Raw genomic sequence first — 14610 nt, forward strand, 5'->3', positions numbered from 1 at the left:
AAGTGAAAATGAGCTGAGAGCTTGAAGTAGGGATGTCTTTATTTTTTATTTTTTTTTTTAGTCTTTAATAACTAACAAGGAGACATTGAGGAAATATATCATACAAAAGTATGGCTAATATAATCTTTGAAATGAATCGACTTCTTTTCAAATAAATATTTGTGATTGTTATTTGAATTGCAAACAATGAAACACAAAGAAGTGAAATGCGTCATACAAAAATTATGGCTAGTGTCATATTAATGATGGAATGTGAATCATTTTCTTTTCTTTAAAACAAAAACTTGTAAAATGAATAATCCTAGTAATGGTGCGAAAGCCAGGCGAGTCTATGCAAATGTGTTTATTCTATGGACAGATTTTTAAAAGCAGATGATTCAATTTGTAAGCAAAGAAATAACAAATGAACTGTTGCCATTAGAACTCATAAAAAAAGTAGAAAAAAGGAGATGCACTATGCGACGTTTGCAATCCACAGGTCAGTTTACCAACAGAATTTAAAGCCTTCCATATTCAAACTCCAACAGGTGATATGGAAAAATGTACACCTTCCTTGTTATGTCTTCATCACCGTATTCTTTTTTACAACTGGCAGAAAATACTTTCAATTTTTTTTCCAACTTTTTAGCTTCTGCTAGGACTCTTACTTCCAGCCTTCAGTTAATTGCCATCAAGGAACAGTGTAAAAATACATGAATCATTAAAACACTGGTGTAAGTCCTTGACATTTTTGCAATTTCTCCTTAAAATATCCTTAAAATATGCACTTTTATTACACAAAATGAATACAAACTTAACAGAAACATAATTTAAATTTTTGAGGTAAAGACAAATACATAGATTTTTTGGAGTGCTATTTATACACACATTTGAGCCAGAGTTTTTTTTGTTGATTTTTTTTTTTTTTTTTTTTTGAGGAAACGTTTCCTCAGCTCATGTGCAGCAGGATTGTGAGTTTTCGGGTTTTGAGTCTTGTTGACAGAAAACTGCTCACTGGCAGCATGTTATGTTCTCTCCAGTAATAAAAGTAAGTTCTTGTTGTTTTGCTCTCTCCGGAGATGTGGAAAGTGGAGATTCTGCGGTTCCTCCCTCAAGGTTCTTTTACAGAAACGTAGGTAGGAGAAAAGGAAGAAAAGTTTTATTGATGTTTATTGATATACTGTCCAGAGAGCAGTTGATCTCCTCTGCAGTGTGTTATAAGCTGCGCCTGCATGTTCAGGTTCCCGTCTTTACAGTTCAACAATACTTCCATTTTGTATCTGTCATCCTCCATGTTGTCAAGTCAAAAGCTATCAGATTCTTTCCGTTTAGAGCTTTCGTATTGTTACCGTCAATATTGGCCTCGTAAATAAAGCTTTGCTATAAAAAATTCGCCCGACCCGACCGTCTCTCTGCCATCAATGTGCCCAGAAACTTTCTCAAAGATAGAGATTAAAAAAAAGAAAAAGAAACAGCACACACAAAAAAATAACAATCAGGCACTCTGTCCCTTCATAGCTCTGCCTATTTTATAGACAAATTCGGGGCAATAGCCTTCGGCTCCTTTTCTTTCTTCTTTTTATACACATGTCCGCATATCCATCTAGAACAAAGGACAGTTCTTTGTAACATTCTTATTTTATTCTTACACACTTCTTAAGTGCAACTTCGAAAAAAAGCAACTTTGAAACGATGCTTTTTTTATGTCTTCTCTCTCCGAGTTGAGAATGCAGGATTTTTTTTTTTTAGTTAGTAGATGCTGACTTGTGAGAGGACTTGGATCTGAGGCGGCGGAGGCGGTGGTTGCGGACTTCCGAGCGACGCCGAATGCGGCGTTCCAGGTGAGTGTTGGACGGGCGAATGCGACTGCTGCTGATGCATCTGATGCATCTGTTGCATCTGCATGTGCTGCATTTGCATGTGCTGATGCTGATGCTGATGCTGTTGCATTTGCTGCTGTTGCTGTTGCTGCTGCTGCTGCTGCTGCTGTTGCATGTGATGCTGCTGAAGCTGCTGCTGCAGGTGATGCTGGAAATGCTGGTGCTGCATCTGCTGCTGAATCTGCTGGTGGTGCATCTGCTGCTGCTGCATCTGGTGGTGCTGCAAATGCTGCTGCTGCATGGCCGCGTGCATGGGCGGGCTCATCTGTGACGATGACATCTGGCCCAGCATTTGTGACGGCATGCCGGCTGCCATGTTTTGGTGCGCCACGGTGACCGAGGTGACGACGTGGCTGTTTCCGACGCGCATCTGAAGCGGTTTGGGGGCGATGGCTCGAGGAAGGGCTTGCTGCAGGGCCTGGGAGGCTGAGGGCATGGAGGGGTGCTGGGAGAGAGGGGAGGATAGTGGAGAGGGCAAAGCCAGGCCAGGGGAGAGGCTGGTGGAAGCCAGGGTCTGCTGCACCGAACGGATAGTCTGAGCTTCAGCAGACTCTGCTGCAGCCTGAGAGAAAAGAAGGAAGACAATTTTAATTTGACTAAACAGATCCAACTCAAGAATAGCACGAAATCAACTTTTTTCTGGTCGCAACGAAAATTAACACAGCATCTGTTCCTTAAATCAATTACCGCCCCATTCATCGCTACCTACTTTAACACCTTCATTTTGATCTCTCATTGGATTTGCAAAGTTTTTCTCCGAAAAACACGGGATGCGGCAACTGCGTCTCAGTAATGACTCGCTACTGTATGCAAGACTATCAAATATGCAAATATCAGCAAATAATTTAGCAGGCATTAACAGATATGCTAATGCCACAGGCTGGCAAACAGATCCTGGGAATTAATGAGGTGTGCTCATTAGCTGGTTTCACGACCTGCTATCATTACACCTCTACTGAGACAGACAGACAGACAGAGAGAGAGAGAGAGAGAGAGAGAGAGAGAGAGAGGGAAAGAGAGAGAGAGGGAGAGAGAGAGAGAGAGAGAGGAGCAGATCTCACCTTTGACACCAGACTGGCACGATAAGCAGCAAGAGCTTTCAGATACTCTTTCTTGGCCGCCTCGGTTTTGCTTTTGTAAACCTGCAGTAATGGGGAAAAACAAGGAGGGTGTGATGAACAGGTAAAAAAACAAATGCAGCATTTTCTCAGTAACTTTATTTATAAAGCGCCTTTCATGCACTTAGAATGCAGCTCAAATTGCTTTACACTGTGAAGAAAACAACCGAAATAAAAGAAAGAAACAAAAGTTAGTCAAAAGTTAAATAGGCAAATAGTAATAATGAAATAAATAATAGCAGGAATAGAAATAAGAACAATATAGAATATAAAAAATACATAATAACTAGTGTATAATGACAGAATAAACATACAATAATTAAGATAATATAAAAGTAATCTAAGCGTAACATGCCAGTAAATGTAGTTAAAAGCTAAAGTGAAAAATAAGTTTTTAGCTGATTTTTATTCCTCAGATCTTCAGTGCATAAAAAAAGCTCTCTATTTAGGTTCCATTCATGGAATATGGAGAAGGGAATTATTGTGGGGAATAAGAGGGCTGTTGCACAAAATGGTGCTTTTTTACTTCAACTGACAATTAAAGCAGGGCTTTGATGGCATAATGAAGTCCCACAATACTAAAGGCCAAGACCTGGTTGCCTCTGCAAGGAGGTTAAGACTTGGCTGTATGATTTTTATCAGTATATTGGCATTGAACATGCCTTTAAAATCAACACAAAATCACATTGTGTTATAGCCATCTCAGTGTCTGGACGTTAAGCCTTTTGAAAACATGTACAAATCTAAGAATATGGAATGTTCTTCACGGAGGAGTGACCAGGCTCTTATACGAGTATCTTCAAACTAAAATTCTGGAATTAAATATATCCTGTTCTTGGATAAAATTTCTCTTTTCAGAATCTTCCCCACTAGGCTAGACAATTATACAATTCAGTGCAGACATCTGAATATACAACATAATCATGTTTACAGCTCTTATCTACCTGTTTCTGTTCCTCTCCCAGACCGTCCCACATGGACGCCACAATCTTGGAGACTTCCCCAAATGTAGCGTTGGGGTTCTGACCCTTAATGGCCGCCTGGGTGTCTCGAAAGAACAGCGCATATGCCGAGACGGGCTTCTGAGGCTCGTTTGGGTCTTTCTTCTTCTTTTTCTTGGGTGTCTTGGGCTTTTTTCCGGCATCTGGGGCTGGACGCTTTTCACCAATCTGTACGGAAGGGTGGAATGAGAGATTAGCTTTATAACAGCTGTTTGTGTGAGTTCAACAAGTTCAGAAATAAAATCGCACAACATATATGCTCACGACAATAATCCTGAAAAGAAAAAAGACACAGAAGGCCAAAGGGAGAAAGGACAAAGCATGTTTGTTCTACAGTGAGAAATAGTACATTTTCTGTAGGGGTGCCAATACTTCTGGCACAAAAGGGTTTTTTTTTTTACCCCAGAGAAAAACTTTTTTTCTTTATTATTTATGACTATTTATGAGAATGACCTTTGCTAGAACATAATGTTAAATAAGCTTCTTTAACTTTGTAAATACTGAATACATTTTGTTACAATATAACACAATCTATTATTTGTCTATATTCTTAAATAATTAATTGCCAAGAATTCTGGACTTGACTATACAGATGAAGTATGTCGCTCAGAGTTGTGAGCAAAAACTCCACAGAAGTCTGAGATCCCGTACATCCTATTTAATTTTATATTTACTCATTTAAAAATATAAAAGAAAACTATAAAATGGAGTTTCAGACAAATGCAGACGTTTTAAGGACATGTAGAGACCCTTTAAAAGATTTTGTAAAACTACTAGCAAGAATATTCCGGTACTTACTCAAAGAAATCCAACTTCATCATACCACAAAGGTCAAAGGTCACTCACCTTACTCCCCTCGTCCTGATCGTCTTCGTTAATGGAGCTGGATGGAGATGGTGTAGCTGACTTGCTGGCCGGCGGAGATGGGGACGTGTGGGTGATGTTTGGTCCGGTCATGTTGAGGCCGAGCTGGGCGCTCAGCTGCGATTGGTTGATGGTGGTCAGCTGGTTGCGTGACATCATCGCATTGGGGTTGTTCATGTTGATGATGGAGCGCATGACCATGGTGGGGTTTGGTGGGTACTGACGCAGCTGAGACTGGGAAATACCCTGTACAAAAAAATAAAAAAATAATAATAATAAATAAATAAATAAATAAATAATAATAATAAAGTCAAAAACAATTATCACTCATGTTAATGTTTACTAATCTCTGCTTTTTAAAGATGTATTAATTTTAACTCCATAGAAGTATTTTAGTGTTAAAAGAATGAAATCAATGAGTCTACAAGTTAGAAAATCCCAAAAACCCCAATCCTCAAATTATCCAGACTGTGGCTATAAAGCAGGCTTCCAAAATGTCAGAGGAAAAAAAGACACAGAGTAACAAAATCCTGTGATTTATTTTATAAGAGACGTAAGTACGGGTAATAATGTACTATATATAAATAATATTAAATTGCTTGCTAAGTAGACGCAGCTAGACACATAAAATCTCGATTCATGTCTTTTATCAGCCGTACTTCGTGCCAGAAAGGACCGCTGGGATATTTCAGCTCCTTAAGGACTGTAAGCACTCTTCTGGGAACCCATCAAAATTGCAAAGCCACAAAATCAAATTATGTAGAATAACTATTCCAGTAAGTCACTCTGCATTTCGGCAGCCAAATCAAAATCCCATACGCTTCAGTGCAGTCCAGTGTCCTAAAGGTTACAGCTCATACTGCGCTGGTGATGGAGCTGCAAAGTGATTCTGCAGTGCATGTTTGGTGATGAAAATCTATCAGCTGGCAGGTTTCATACATCACACTTTGACTGCCAAAGAGATGGGAAAATATTTCTGTATAATATGTCTATATATCACCAAGCTCAGATTAGATTTGAGAGCTTATGGGTGACCTCTCCCTCTCTTTCTTCGTATAAAACTCCAAGCCATCGTTATATATAAAAAGAGGCTGGTGAGGGAACGACTGATTATAGATGTTATAACAGGAACTAACTTGTTTTGTGGGCTTCCACAACAATAAACATAACCATAAACAGATCAAATGTACAACATTTCATTCTTTAATAAATAAAAAATGCAAGTGTTAGCAAACTGGTGTGGTATAAAAGGAATAAAACACTTCGGAACGTGCTGTTATAGGAAAATATTCAATTTTAGGTGTATCACACCACCACATCTTTGATTATTTACCTTGTAAATTGTAATTGTTGGCAAATTGCTGTGGCATAAGAGGAATAAAACACTTCACAACATGCAGTTATTGGACAATAATCAACTTTGGGCGTATCCCACCATGACATGTTTGATTATTTGCCTTGTAAATTGTAGTCGTTGGTAAACTGCTGCAGTATAAGAGGAATATAATATATCATGGGCTGTTATAGGAAAAAAATTGACTTAGGGTGTATCCTACCACCAAATCTGTGGTTATTTGCTTTGTTGTATTTTATTCTTTATATAGCTGTAACTGGCAAATTTTGTCTTAACTGTGTTTCTTCACAAAGAGAGAGAGAGAGAGAGAGAGAGAGAGAGTGTGTGTGTGTGTGTGTGTGTGTGTGTGTGTGTGTACATGCAAGTGGTGAGTGCTGTGGATAGAAAGTGTTTCGCATTGATTGAACTGAGAGGGAAATTACAGCAGCTGCCAGTCTCATACTGCAATATGATTAAAGAGCAAAAAAACGAAAAAAAAATACTGGTACAAAACCAAACCAAACAACCTCTGAGGAGAACAAGGTGATATTCTTTCATATTATCATTCTGTCTTTATTTTTCCTGTCCTTCACACACATACGCACTCTTTCTCTCCCTCTTTCTCTCTCTCTCTCTCTCTCTCTCCATTTGCTTTGCCTTCCCAGAGACGCCAACTCAATCTCCCCTCTGTGTCAACACATCACAAAGTCTTGCACTTGGCCTTATTGCATGGATCTGTGAAAGCAACTCCTACAGAACACATTTTCACACACACAGATTGGATTGTCCATCTTTTATTCCCTCTGCACCTTCTCGTGCCAAATCAACTCCCTATGAACACATGACAAGGCGAATGCAACATCTGCTAGTGTTTATTAGAATCAATGTTAAAAATCGTGTTAAATAATAAAAGAGAAATGGCTTTTTTAATGAAATTCGCTAATGGGGAATGACAGAGTCGGTATGCGTTTTAATTCATTAATTCAGGCTCTAGAAACTCGTCTAGAGATTAGATTTTATGTGTGTGTGTGTGTGTGTGTGAGAGAGAGAGAGAGAGAGAGAGAAAGAAAGGGGGAAAGACTGCGATTTCATTAGCTCTGACCATCTGTGTAACAACTCATCAACACCGTCCCAGTGGTGACACACACCTAACAGCCACCAAACACGAATGGAAAAAAGGAACAATTCCACTTGCAGTGTGTGTACAGTAGAAAAGCACCATATGGGAAGAAATTAAATCTTTTACAGGATCACAGAAATATTTTAAGCTAGTTTTAATTAGGGATAGAACAGATTTTCAGTGCACTGAGATTCTCTCTTAAAGGACTGTACTACAAATCTGTTTGTTTTTTTGAAAAATGTCAACAAGATTCACTTTATGCGAATAAGATGTGTTGTTCGTGATCAGTATATAATGACTAAAACACTTGGGGGCATGCTGGCACTGGAAAATAATCAGTGATGGTGTGGTGTGATGAAGCAGAGTTACTGTTACCACCTTGAGGTTCAGTATTTTCCAATACTAGACCATGAAGTGTTTTATTCCTCTTATACCACAGCGATTTGCCAAAAAAAGAAAAAAATACAAAAAAGAAACATCATACTTTTTATCTGTTTATAGTTACATTTAATGTCATGAAACGTTCACAAAATAATTACTTTATGTTCTCACTTACATTATAACGTCAATAAACAGTCGTTCTTGAAGTTGATAGTAACAAATGCCACTCGTCATGTTACCGATAAACTGCAAAAAGCAAAGCTGTCCATCCAAGACTTAGTCTCAGCTTTATCTCTGGCTGTTACAAATCTCTGACACTGGAGACTCCTTCCATAAATGCTAAACAAATATCTCTTTACAGCAAACTTCACCATGTCCATGATTACATGATTTTTTTGTTGTTGTTGTTAAATAACAGCACAGTTTTAATCCATTTATTATAAGTCTTAGATTATTTTTGTATCCACTGTACAAGTCCCAGTGAATTAGTTGTTACTATTGAAACAATGACATATTACAACACACACATTAATATAAACCTGTGATTTGTAGCTGATGGTCAGATCAAATCATGAGACACCAAGAGACGTGTCCTAATAATCAACCCAGGAGTTATGTTAACAATGTCAGTGTTCCTGCCCTTTACGTGTTTATGTGTGGGGGGGGGGGTGCTTTATAAGACTCTTTCCAGATGTTAGATGCTAACTGTATTTATTATTGATGTCATGATATTATGGCATGCATTGCTGTTGTGAAAAGGGATGACATGAAATATGATATGAATTAGGGAGCTTGTATTAGGGTAGAAAAGTATGTCAAAACACAATAAATCTGGAACTTTAGTATCTTAGTATTTTCTGAATTGTCATATTGCATTGTACATACTGACACTAATATTTAGTGCTGTATCTTCAAATTAAGACAATTCTGAGAATATACTAAAGATATAAATGCAAATATGTAACACTTATTAAAGAATTTACTATAAATTCATTGTGTTGAGGCACATTGCAATCCAAGCAGCTGAAGGTTACAGCTCTTGCTGTAGGACCCTAAAGAAGCTCCTGGGATTTAAAACTGACCATCACAGAACCATAATCAATTTTACCAGAATATAAATATGCATAAAAATTAAGTAAGACAGTAGACAAAAGAAAAATGTTGATAAAACTATTACCTTCGCTAATGCAGCCTGAGTTGGCTAATTTGCTAACAGTATTGGTAGGAATGTAGATGTTTAGTGTCACAGTAGTCTGTCTCGTGGGGCGCGAGTCAATAACCAATCTGTTTATTCATGTCCCTGCTGCACTTCTGCCATTTGCATTTTGATTGCAACTTTGTCTGTGGCTACAGCTCGTATCTTCAGAGATGCTTTTGATAGTCTTCATAAATCTGCAAATAACTTCTTATCTAGAGAGCAAAGAGGCCAGATGTGTCCTATGCACCCTGCTGTGTGTGTGTGTGTGTCACCATATAATCACACACCCCAGCCTAGAGATCTCCATCAAGGTCTTTAAAATCTTCAGCTACTTGCATAGAATATTGCTAAAGATTTAAATTAATGTTCCCACTAAGCCACAGAAGCCATATGTGGAATTCATTTCTAATTGATGTTCTTACTAAATTACTATCTTGAACTACTAACTAATTTGACATACACATTTAGCTAATGAAAGAGTCTCTGTCAAGTCCAGTGTATATCCCTATACTCCCATAATGCATTAGAAGTGTATATATACACCAAAAAGATGGGGTGTTAGCATGCATTTCAAATGAATGTCTAATAAAATTAAGTATAAAATTAGCTATATTATCAGTTACATGTCTTTACTGACCTTGTGCTGATTCACAAAGTATATTATCTTACATGTGAAGCGCTGATTAGCTGATTAGCTGATTAGCTATCTAGTTATTTACATGCTTTTATTATTGGGCTATTTTAGGGCAGTGTCTTCTATTTCATATTATATTAACATAAATAAATAATTCTTCATTCAAGATAAGCTATAAGATAGCTAAGATAAGATAGCTATAGCTAGGTTGTTGTTTCTCAATATGGCAGCACCCGTGATTAATGCTAAGTATATTTACATAGTAGTTGTAGGCATACAGTGTCTTTTCTTCGTAATTTGCCGTGACACCTGAGGGAAATGTTGATATTCCTGACATATCTGTCTTTTCACTATGAGTCTGCCGTTACATGTCTGCGTAAACAACTTAGCTAGCTAGTTAGCTGAGCTATTAACCGTAATCATTAACTATTTTTTGTTACCCCCTCCATATTTCTCTGTCACCAGTGTTCAAGCAAATTTTACCTACTAAAACGGTGTGTTGTGTTGTCACTCATTTCAAAAGCTCAACATTCACAACTAAATAATTTAGCAAATTAAACAACAACTAAACATGTTTTAAATCTGGTCAATTGTCTTTTTGTATCTCCAAACCTTTTCTGGTTATAAATTACTTTACAGCCTCTAGCTAGCTAGCTGAAATTAGTCATTAGCCCAGTTTGTTAACTCTGCAGATTTCCCTCAAAACAGTATTCTAGCAACTTTCTGAGCATGTCGTCTTTCCTTCAATACCACAGATATGACCCTACACATTACAAATCTGGTTAATTGTTCATAGCAGTGTATTGTATTACTAACATTTATCCAGTTATAAATGACTTTATGACTACTAGCTAGCTGCTAGCTAGCTAATCCTAGTCATGAGTTAGTTTTATTGCTGTCCATATTTTTGTTACTTAGCGGTTAGTGGTTGTGAGATTGCCCATTTCAAGACTATGAATTTACAGTTTCCTTTGTTACCACAGAGATTAGTTAATACATTTGCAGATAAAACAGAAACTCTACATATTTCAAATCTGGTTAATTGTTCATTTGTATTATATCGCTAACATTTATCCAGTTATAAACTACTACTACTACTTCATTCCTGTTTTCTGTCCATTTTTCTGTTGCCCAGAAACTGTTATAGCAAATTTAACTACTTAAACTGTGGTTTTGTTTGTATATTTCAAGAGCGCAACATTCACAATTACCTTTATTACCTCTGAGATTAATTAATCAAGGAAAACGCAAACTAGACAGATTTCAAATCTAGTTAACTGTCCATTTTTAACATATCACATATATTTATCCAGCTACAAACAAATTTATGACTAGCTAGCTAGCTGAACTATTAATCCTAGTCATTAGCTAGTTTGTTTTTTTCATTCATGTTTTCTGTCCATATTCCTGTGTTCAAGCAATTTTAACTACTTAAATGGTGTGTCATTTTTGCTCATTTCAAGAGCACTATTTCACAATTTCATTCATTATCTCAGAAATTAGTTAATAAATTAGCAGAGAAAACACAAACTAGATGCATTTCAAATTTGGTTAATTGTCTTTTTGTATTGTATCCGTAAATTTATTCAGTTAACTCAGCTTATGAAATAAGAAGACACAAATTTTTCATCTCAAAGCATATTTTAGGCTATGCAAAAAAGCTTATATAATGGTGTAGATGGTATTTTTTCATAACACGGTGTACAGCTCAGGCTCGGTCAACACAAAAGGCTCTGAAAGCGCAGCGCCTAAAGGAATCTGACATCACACAATACTCAACAGCATTCATGTCAAACATCGAGTCACCTTTGATCGATGACTGTTTGCTTCTACTTCAAACACTATCCAATCCTCTTTCATCAAAGCCTTAACCACCACCAGGGAGAGCGGTTATGGCCCCCCAAAAAAAACATGGACCAGTCTTCCACACTCATGATCGCACAAACACTCACAAAAAAAAAAAAAAAAAAAAAACGCAGCCAGCCCCTTCTGTCTCTTTTTCCAAAATGGAAGAAGGCTGAAATTTAAAGTAGCATGTGACAGACTGGTCTGAAAAGATACCGCGAGCTGAATTGGGGAAAGAGAGAGAGAGAGAGAGAGAGAGAGAGAGAGAGAGAGAGAGAGGAGATAGGGGGGTTGCGAGTTAGTGGTGGATTTATTAAAAGCATCTTGGTATGAGCTGTTCCACACTGAAAAGAATGTTAACAAGTTCAATTTCCATTCAATCAGCCTCACAGTGCTCTTGGAAATGTTCCATTGGTGGAGGAGGAGGAGGAGGAGGAGGAGGATGAGGGTGAGGAAGGGAGGGAGCGTTTGGGTGAAATCATCTATATGGTAATTATAAGGATGATTCTGTCAGTAACTTTGGCCAGCGTGAAAAGGTCAGCTCTATTAAAGATAGTTTATCAGCTCTTTGCACATATTCACTGCTCTGCTGCCATTTTAAACCAACACAATTTGGCTTTATTTTGCCAACCGTTTTTTTTTTTTTTTTTTTTTTTTTTCTTCTACTGTTACTTCTGCTTCTTCTGCCTAGCTGTGGTGGTCTGTCCTTAAATCAAATACAATAAAACTGGATTTTTGAATGAATTTTTTGTAATCTCTCTGCCTCTGTTTCTCATTTTGCAAGCATGGAACATGCTTACATACTTTTCACAATGAATCATAACTAGGGATGTATCAGGACCATTTTTTCATTACACACACACACACACACACGTTTTTTGGTACTACTGATACCAAAAATAGCAACTTACTTACTAATAAGCAATCACAGACATCACTAAACATTTTTATTTGCTCTTTTTATGTTTCCCTGGTTTAAAAATGCGCACATATGTGTGTTCATGCACTTAAGTTACTCAACTCATTTAAAAAAAAAAAAAAATATATATATATATATATATATATATATATATATATATATATATATACATAGTTGATTTTAAATGAATTGTATTCTTTGGCTACATTAGTTCCATTGGATTGAGTAGGGTTGCAGTGGAGAAGAGCGGATTTTGTTCCACTTCTGAAAACCATGCAGTAAAGTACGTTTTTGTTGTCATTGTGTCAGAATATCCCTCATTGTCAGTGGCTAATAGTGGCTGATCATCAAGAACAACATACTGGGTAAGGGCTGTCATTTTTACTGACCTAGCATGGCCTGTAGATATTTGTTCTTACTTAGTCAATATTGTATGAGGCTGTGAGCTGTTAGCAATGAACTCCTCCTTCTTAGTTTTATGTATAAGATTGTAAGTTTTATCAGGTTACTTGTATTGTAGGAAGATGCTGACATTTTCGCACAGCACAGCCTGCATCCAGATCGCTGTCACTACGCCAGATCGCTGGCTTACGTATCACACGGTATCAGATGTTGATATCGGAGCATTATTTATTAGTATAAGTACAAATAAATCACGGTATCAGACGAATACCCGATACCAATATTGGTATTGATGCATCCTAATCATAAACCTCTGAACTAAAATAAAAATCTCCAACCGCTTCCCTCCTTCCACCTCTGCACGGCAGGTATTTAAAACTTGTTCGGCATGATTTCATTTTGAGTACCGTCTGAGAAAAACAAATTACAGAATCAATCACGCAGAAGGTCAGTCCGAGACTTCATTAGGTATTGCATGCCTGCATCGATATCTTTCATTTATGAGTGAGCCGATACGTCACAATGGTGCTAGCATAGAAAGTGTGTGTTTGTGTGTGTGTGTGTCTGAGGGCGTAAAAGGTGGGGGGGGGAACATGAAGGTGAAGGTGGGCAAAAAAAAAAAAAAAAAATCCACTTTAAGAAATTGATGTACAACCAATGTCAGAACTACTCAGGTTGGAAGGGAGATAACAGGGAAAGAGAGAGAGAGGGAAATAGAGAGAGAGAGAGGGAGAGAGAGAGAGATGAACGAGGAACAGAGGGACAGAGAGAGATGAATACTGTACACACTTTCTTTCTGTGCCTCTATTCATATTTTCCATTTTATTCACTGGCCTGCTTGACAGCACCTTGTCACTTTGTGAAGAATCATGAGTGCATCTACTGGTGAGACACAAATAACCTATTAAATCCTGAAAAAACTTTGAACTGTCTGAGAGAATCGAATAATATTGTCATTTTCTACCACAGCGCTGTTGATTTCTCCAATCTGATTGGTCGAACCTGTTCTAATGCCTTATCATTCTTATCATATCGTACAAAGGCACTTGGATGATGGACACTCCACATAAACAGATTTTTTAAAAAAAACATTTTGCTTGATATGGTGAAGATTTCTGTGACAGGATGTTTATTTTGCATTTGTGGAAGGAGTCTTCAGTGTTAGCACTTTGTAAAAGTTTGAGCTAAAGCTGTAGCTTTAAGCTTTCCAACATAGGAAAACCTGTTTCTTGGTAAAATGTCTATAAACTTCATGAGAGAGAAAAAAAGTGAGTGACTGGTGTTTATAGCTGCTATAACAACTGATAACAGGAAGTAGCTTGTTTTGTGGACGTTCCACAACATTAAAAAAAACTTAAACATGCAAAAAGTATGAGGTTTTGTTCTTTAATTAATAAATCATTTGAATCCTTGGCAAATTGTTGTGGTATAAGAAGAATAAAAACATTCAGGTCATGCTGTTATAGGAAAATAATTGACTACGGTGTGGAACAGTAACCTTGCTTCGTGTTGGGACGCATCACACCACCATGTCATTGATTAGTTTCTTATAACAGCACATCCTGAAGGGTTTTATTCCTTACAAATAATAGTTTATGCATGTAAATTGTGCATTTCCATACAATGGACTGTATATGATGTCAAACAGATGCAAATTGGGGATGTGTTACAAGAAGACATTCACACTAATGTTTAATAACGCTAATAAAAAAATGTAAAAATCATCTTCACATGATTAAAAGTGATGTCCAGAATAAATGGAGTATAGTTTAGACACTGCTAAACACAGCTTCTTTTCTCCAAGATCCCTTTCAAGTAAGATCCCTTTCAAAATGATATTAAGACTTTAAACACTTTTTTAACAACTCCAAACTGAAAGCAGCTGATTTGATGTTAAACCGCTTTCATACTGAAGCTTTAAAATTGTAAAATGTTC

The 14610-nt window shown here is 37.2% G+C and overlaps 1 protein-coding gene across 2 annotated transcripts in view; it reads right to left on the reverse strand.

Annotated features, from left to right (window-relative positions):
• Nucleotides 1-328: 328 nt before the first annotated feature.
• tox3 (TOX high mobility group box family member 3) overlaps nt 329-14610 on the reverse strand; it is a 64871-nt gene continuing 50589 nt past the window's right edge. For both annotated transcript variants that reach the window (XM_026937425.3, XM_053229438.1), the window contains exons 4-7: nt 4825-5088; nt 3922-4146; nt 2921-3001; nt 329-2421 (exon numbers count right to left, since the gene is read on the reverse strand). In XM_026937425.3, the coding sequence (XP_026793226.3) occupies nt 1729-2421; nt 2921-3001; nt 3922-4146; nt 4825-5088 (1263 nt within the window). In that variant the 3' untranslated portion in view covers nt 329-1728. The remainder of the gene's footprint in view (nt 2422-2920; nt 3002-3921; nt 4147-4824; nt 5089-14610) is intronic.

The sequence above is a fragment of the Pangasianodon hypophthalmus genome, chromosome 25 (assembly GCF_027358585.1).
Source record: "Pangasianodon hypophthalmus isolate fPanHyp1 chromosome 25, fPanHyp1.pri, whole genome shotgun sequence".
NCBI lineage: Eukaryota > Metazoa > Chordata > Actinopteri > Siluriformes > Pangasiidae > Pangasianodon > Pangasianodon hypophthalmus.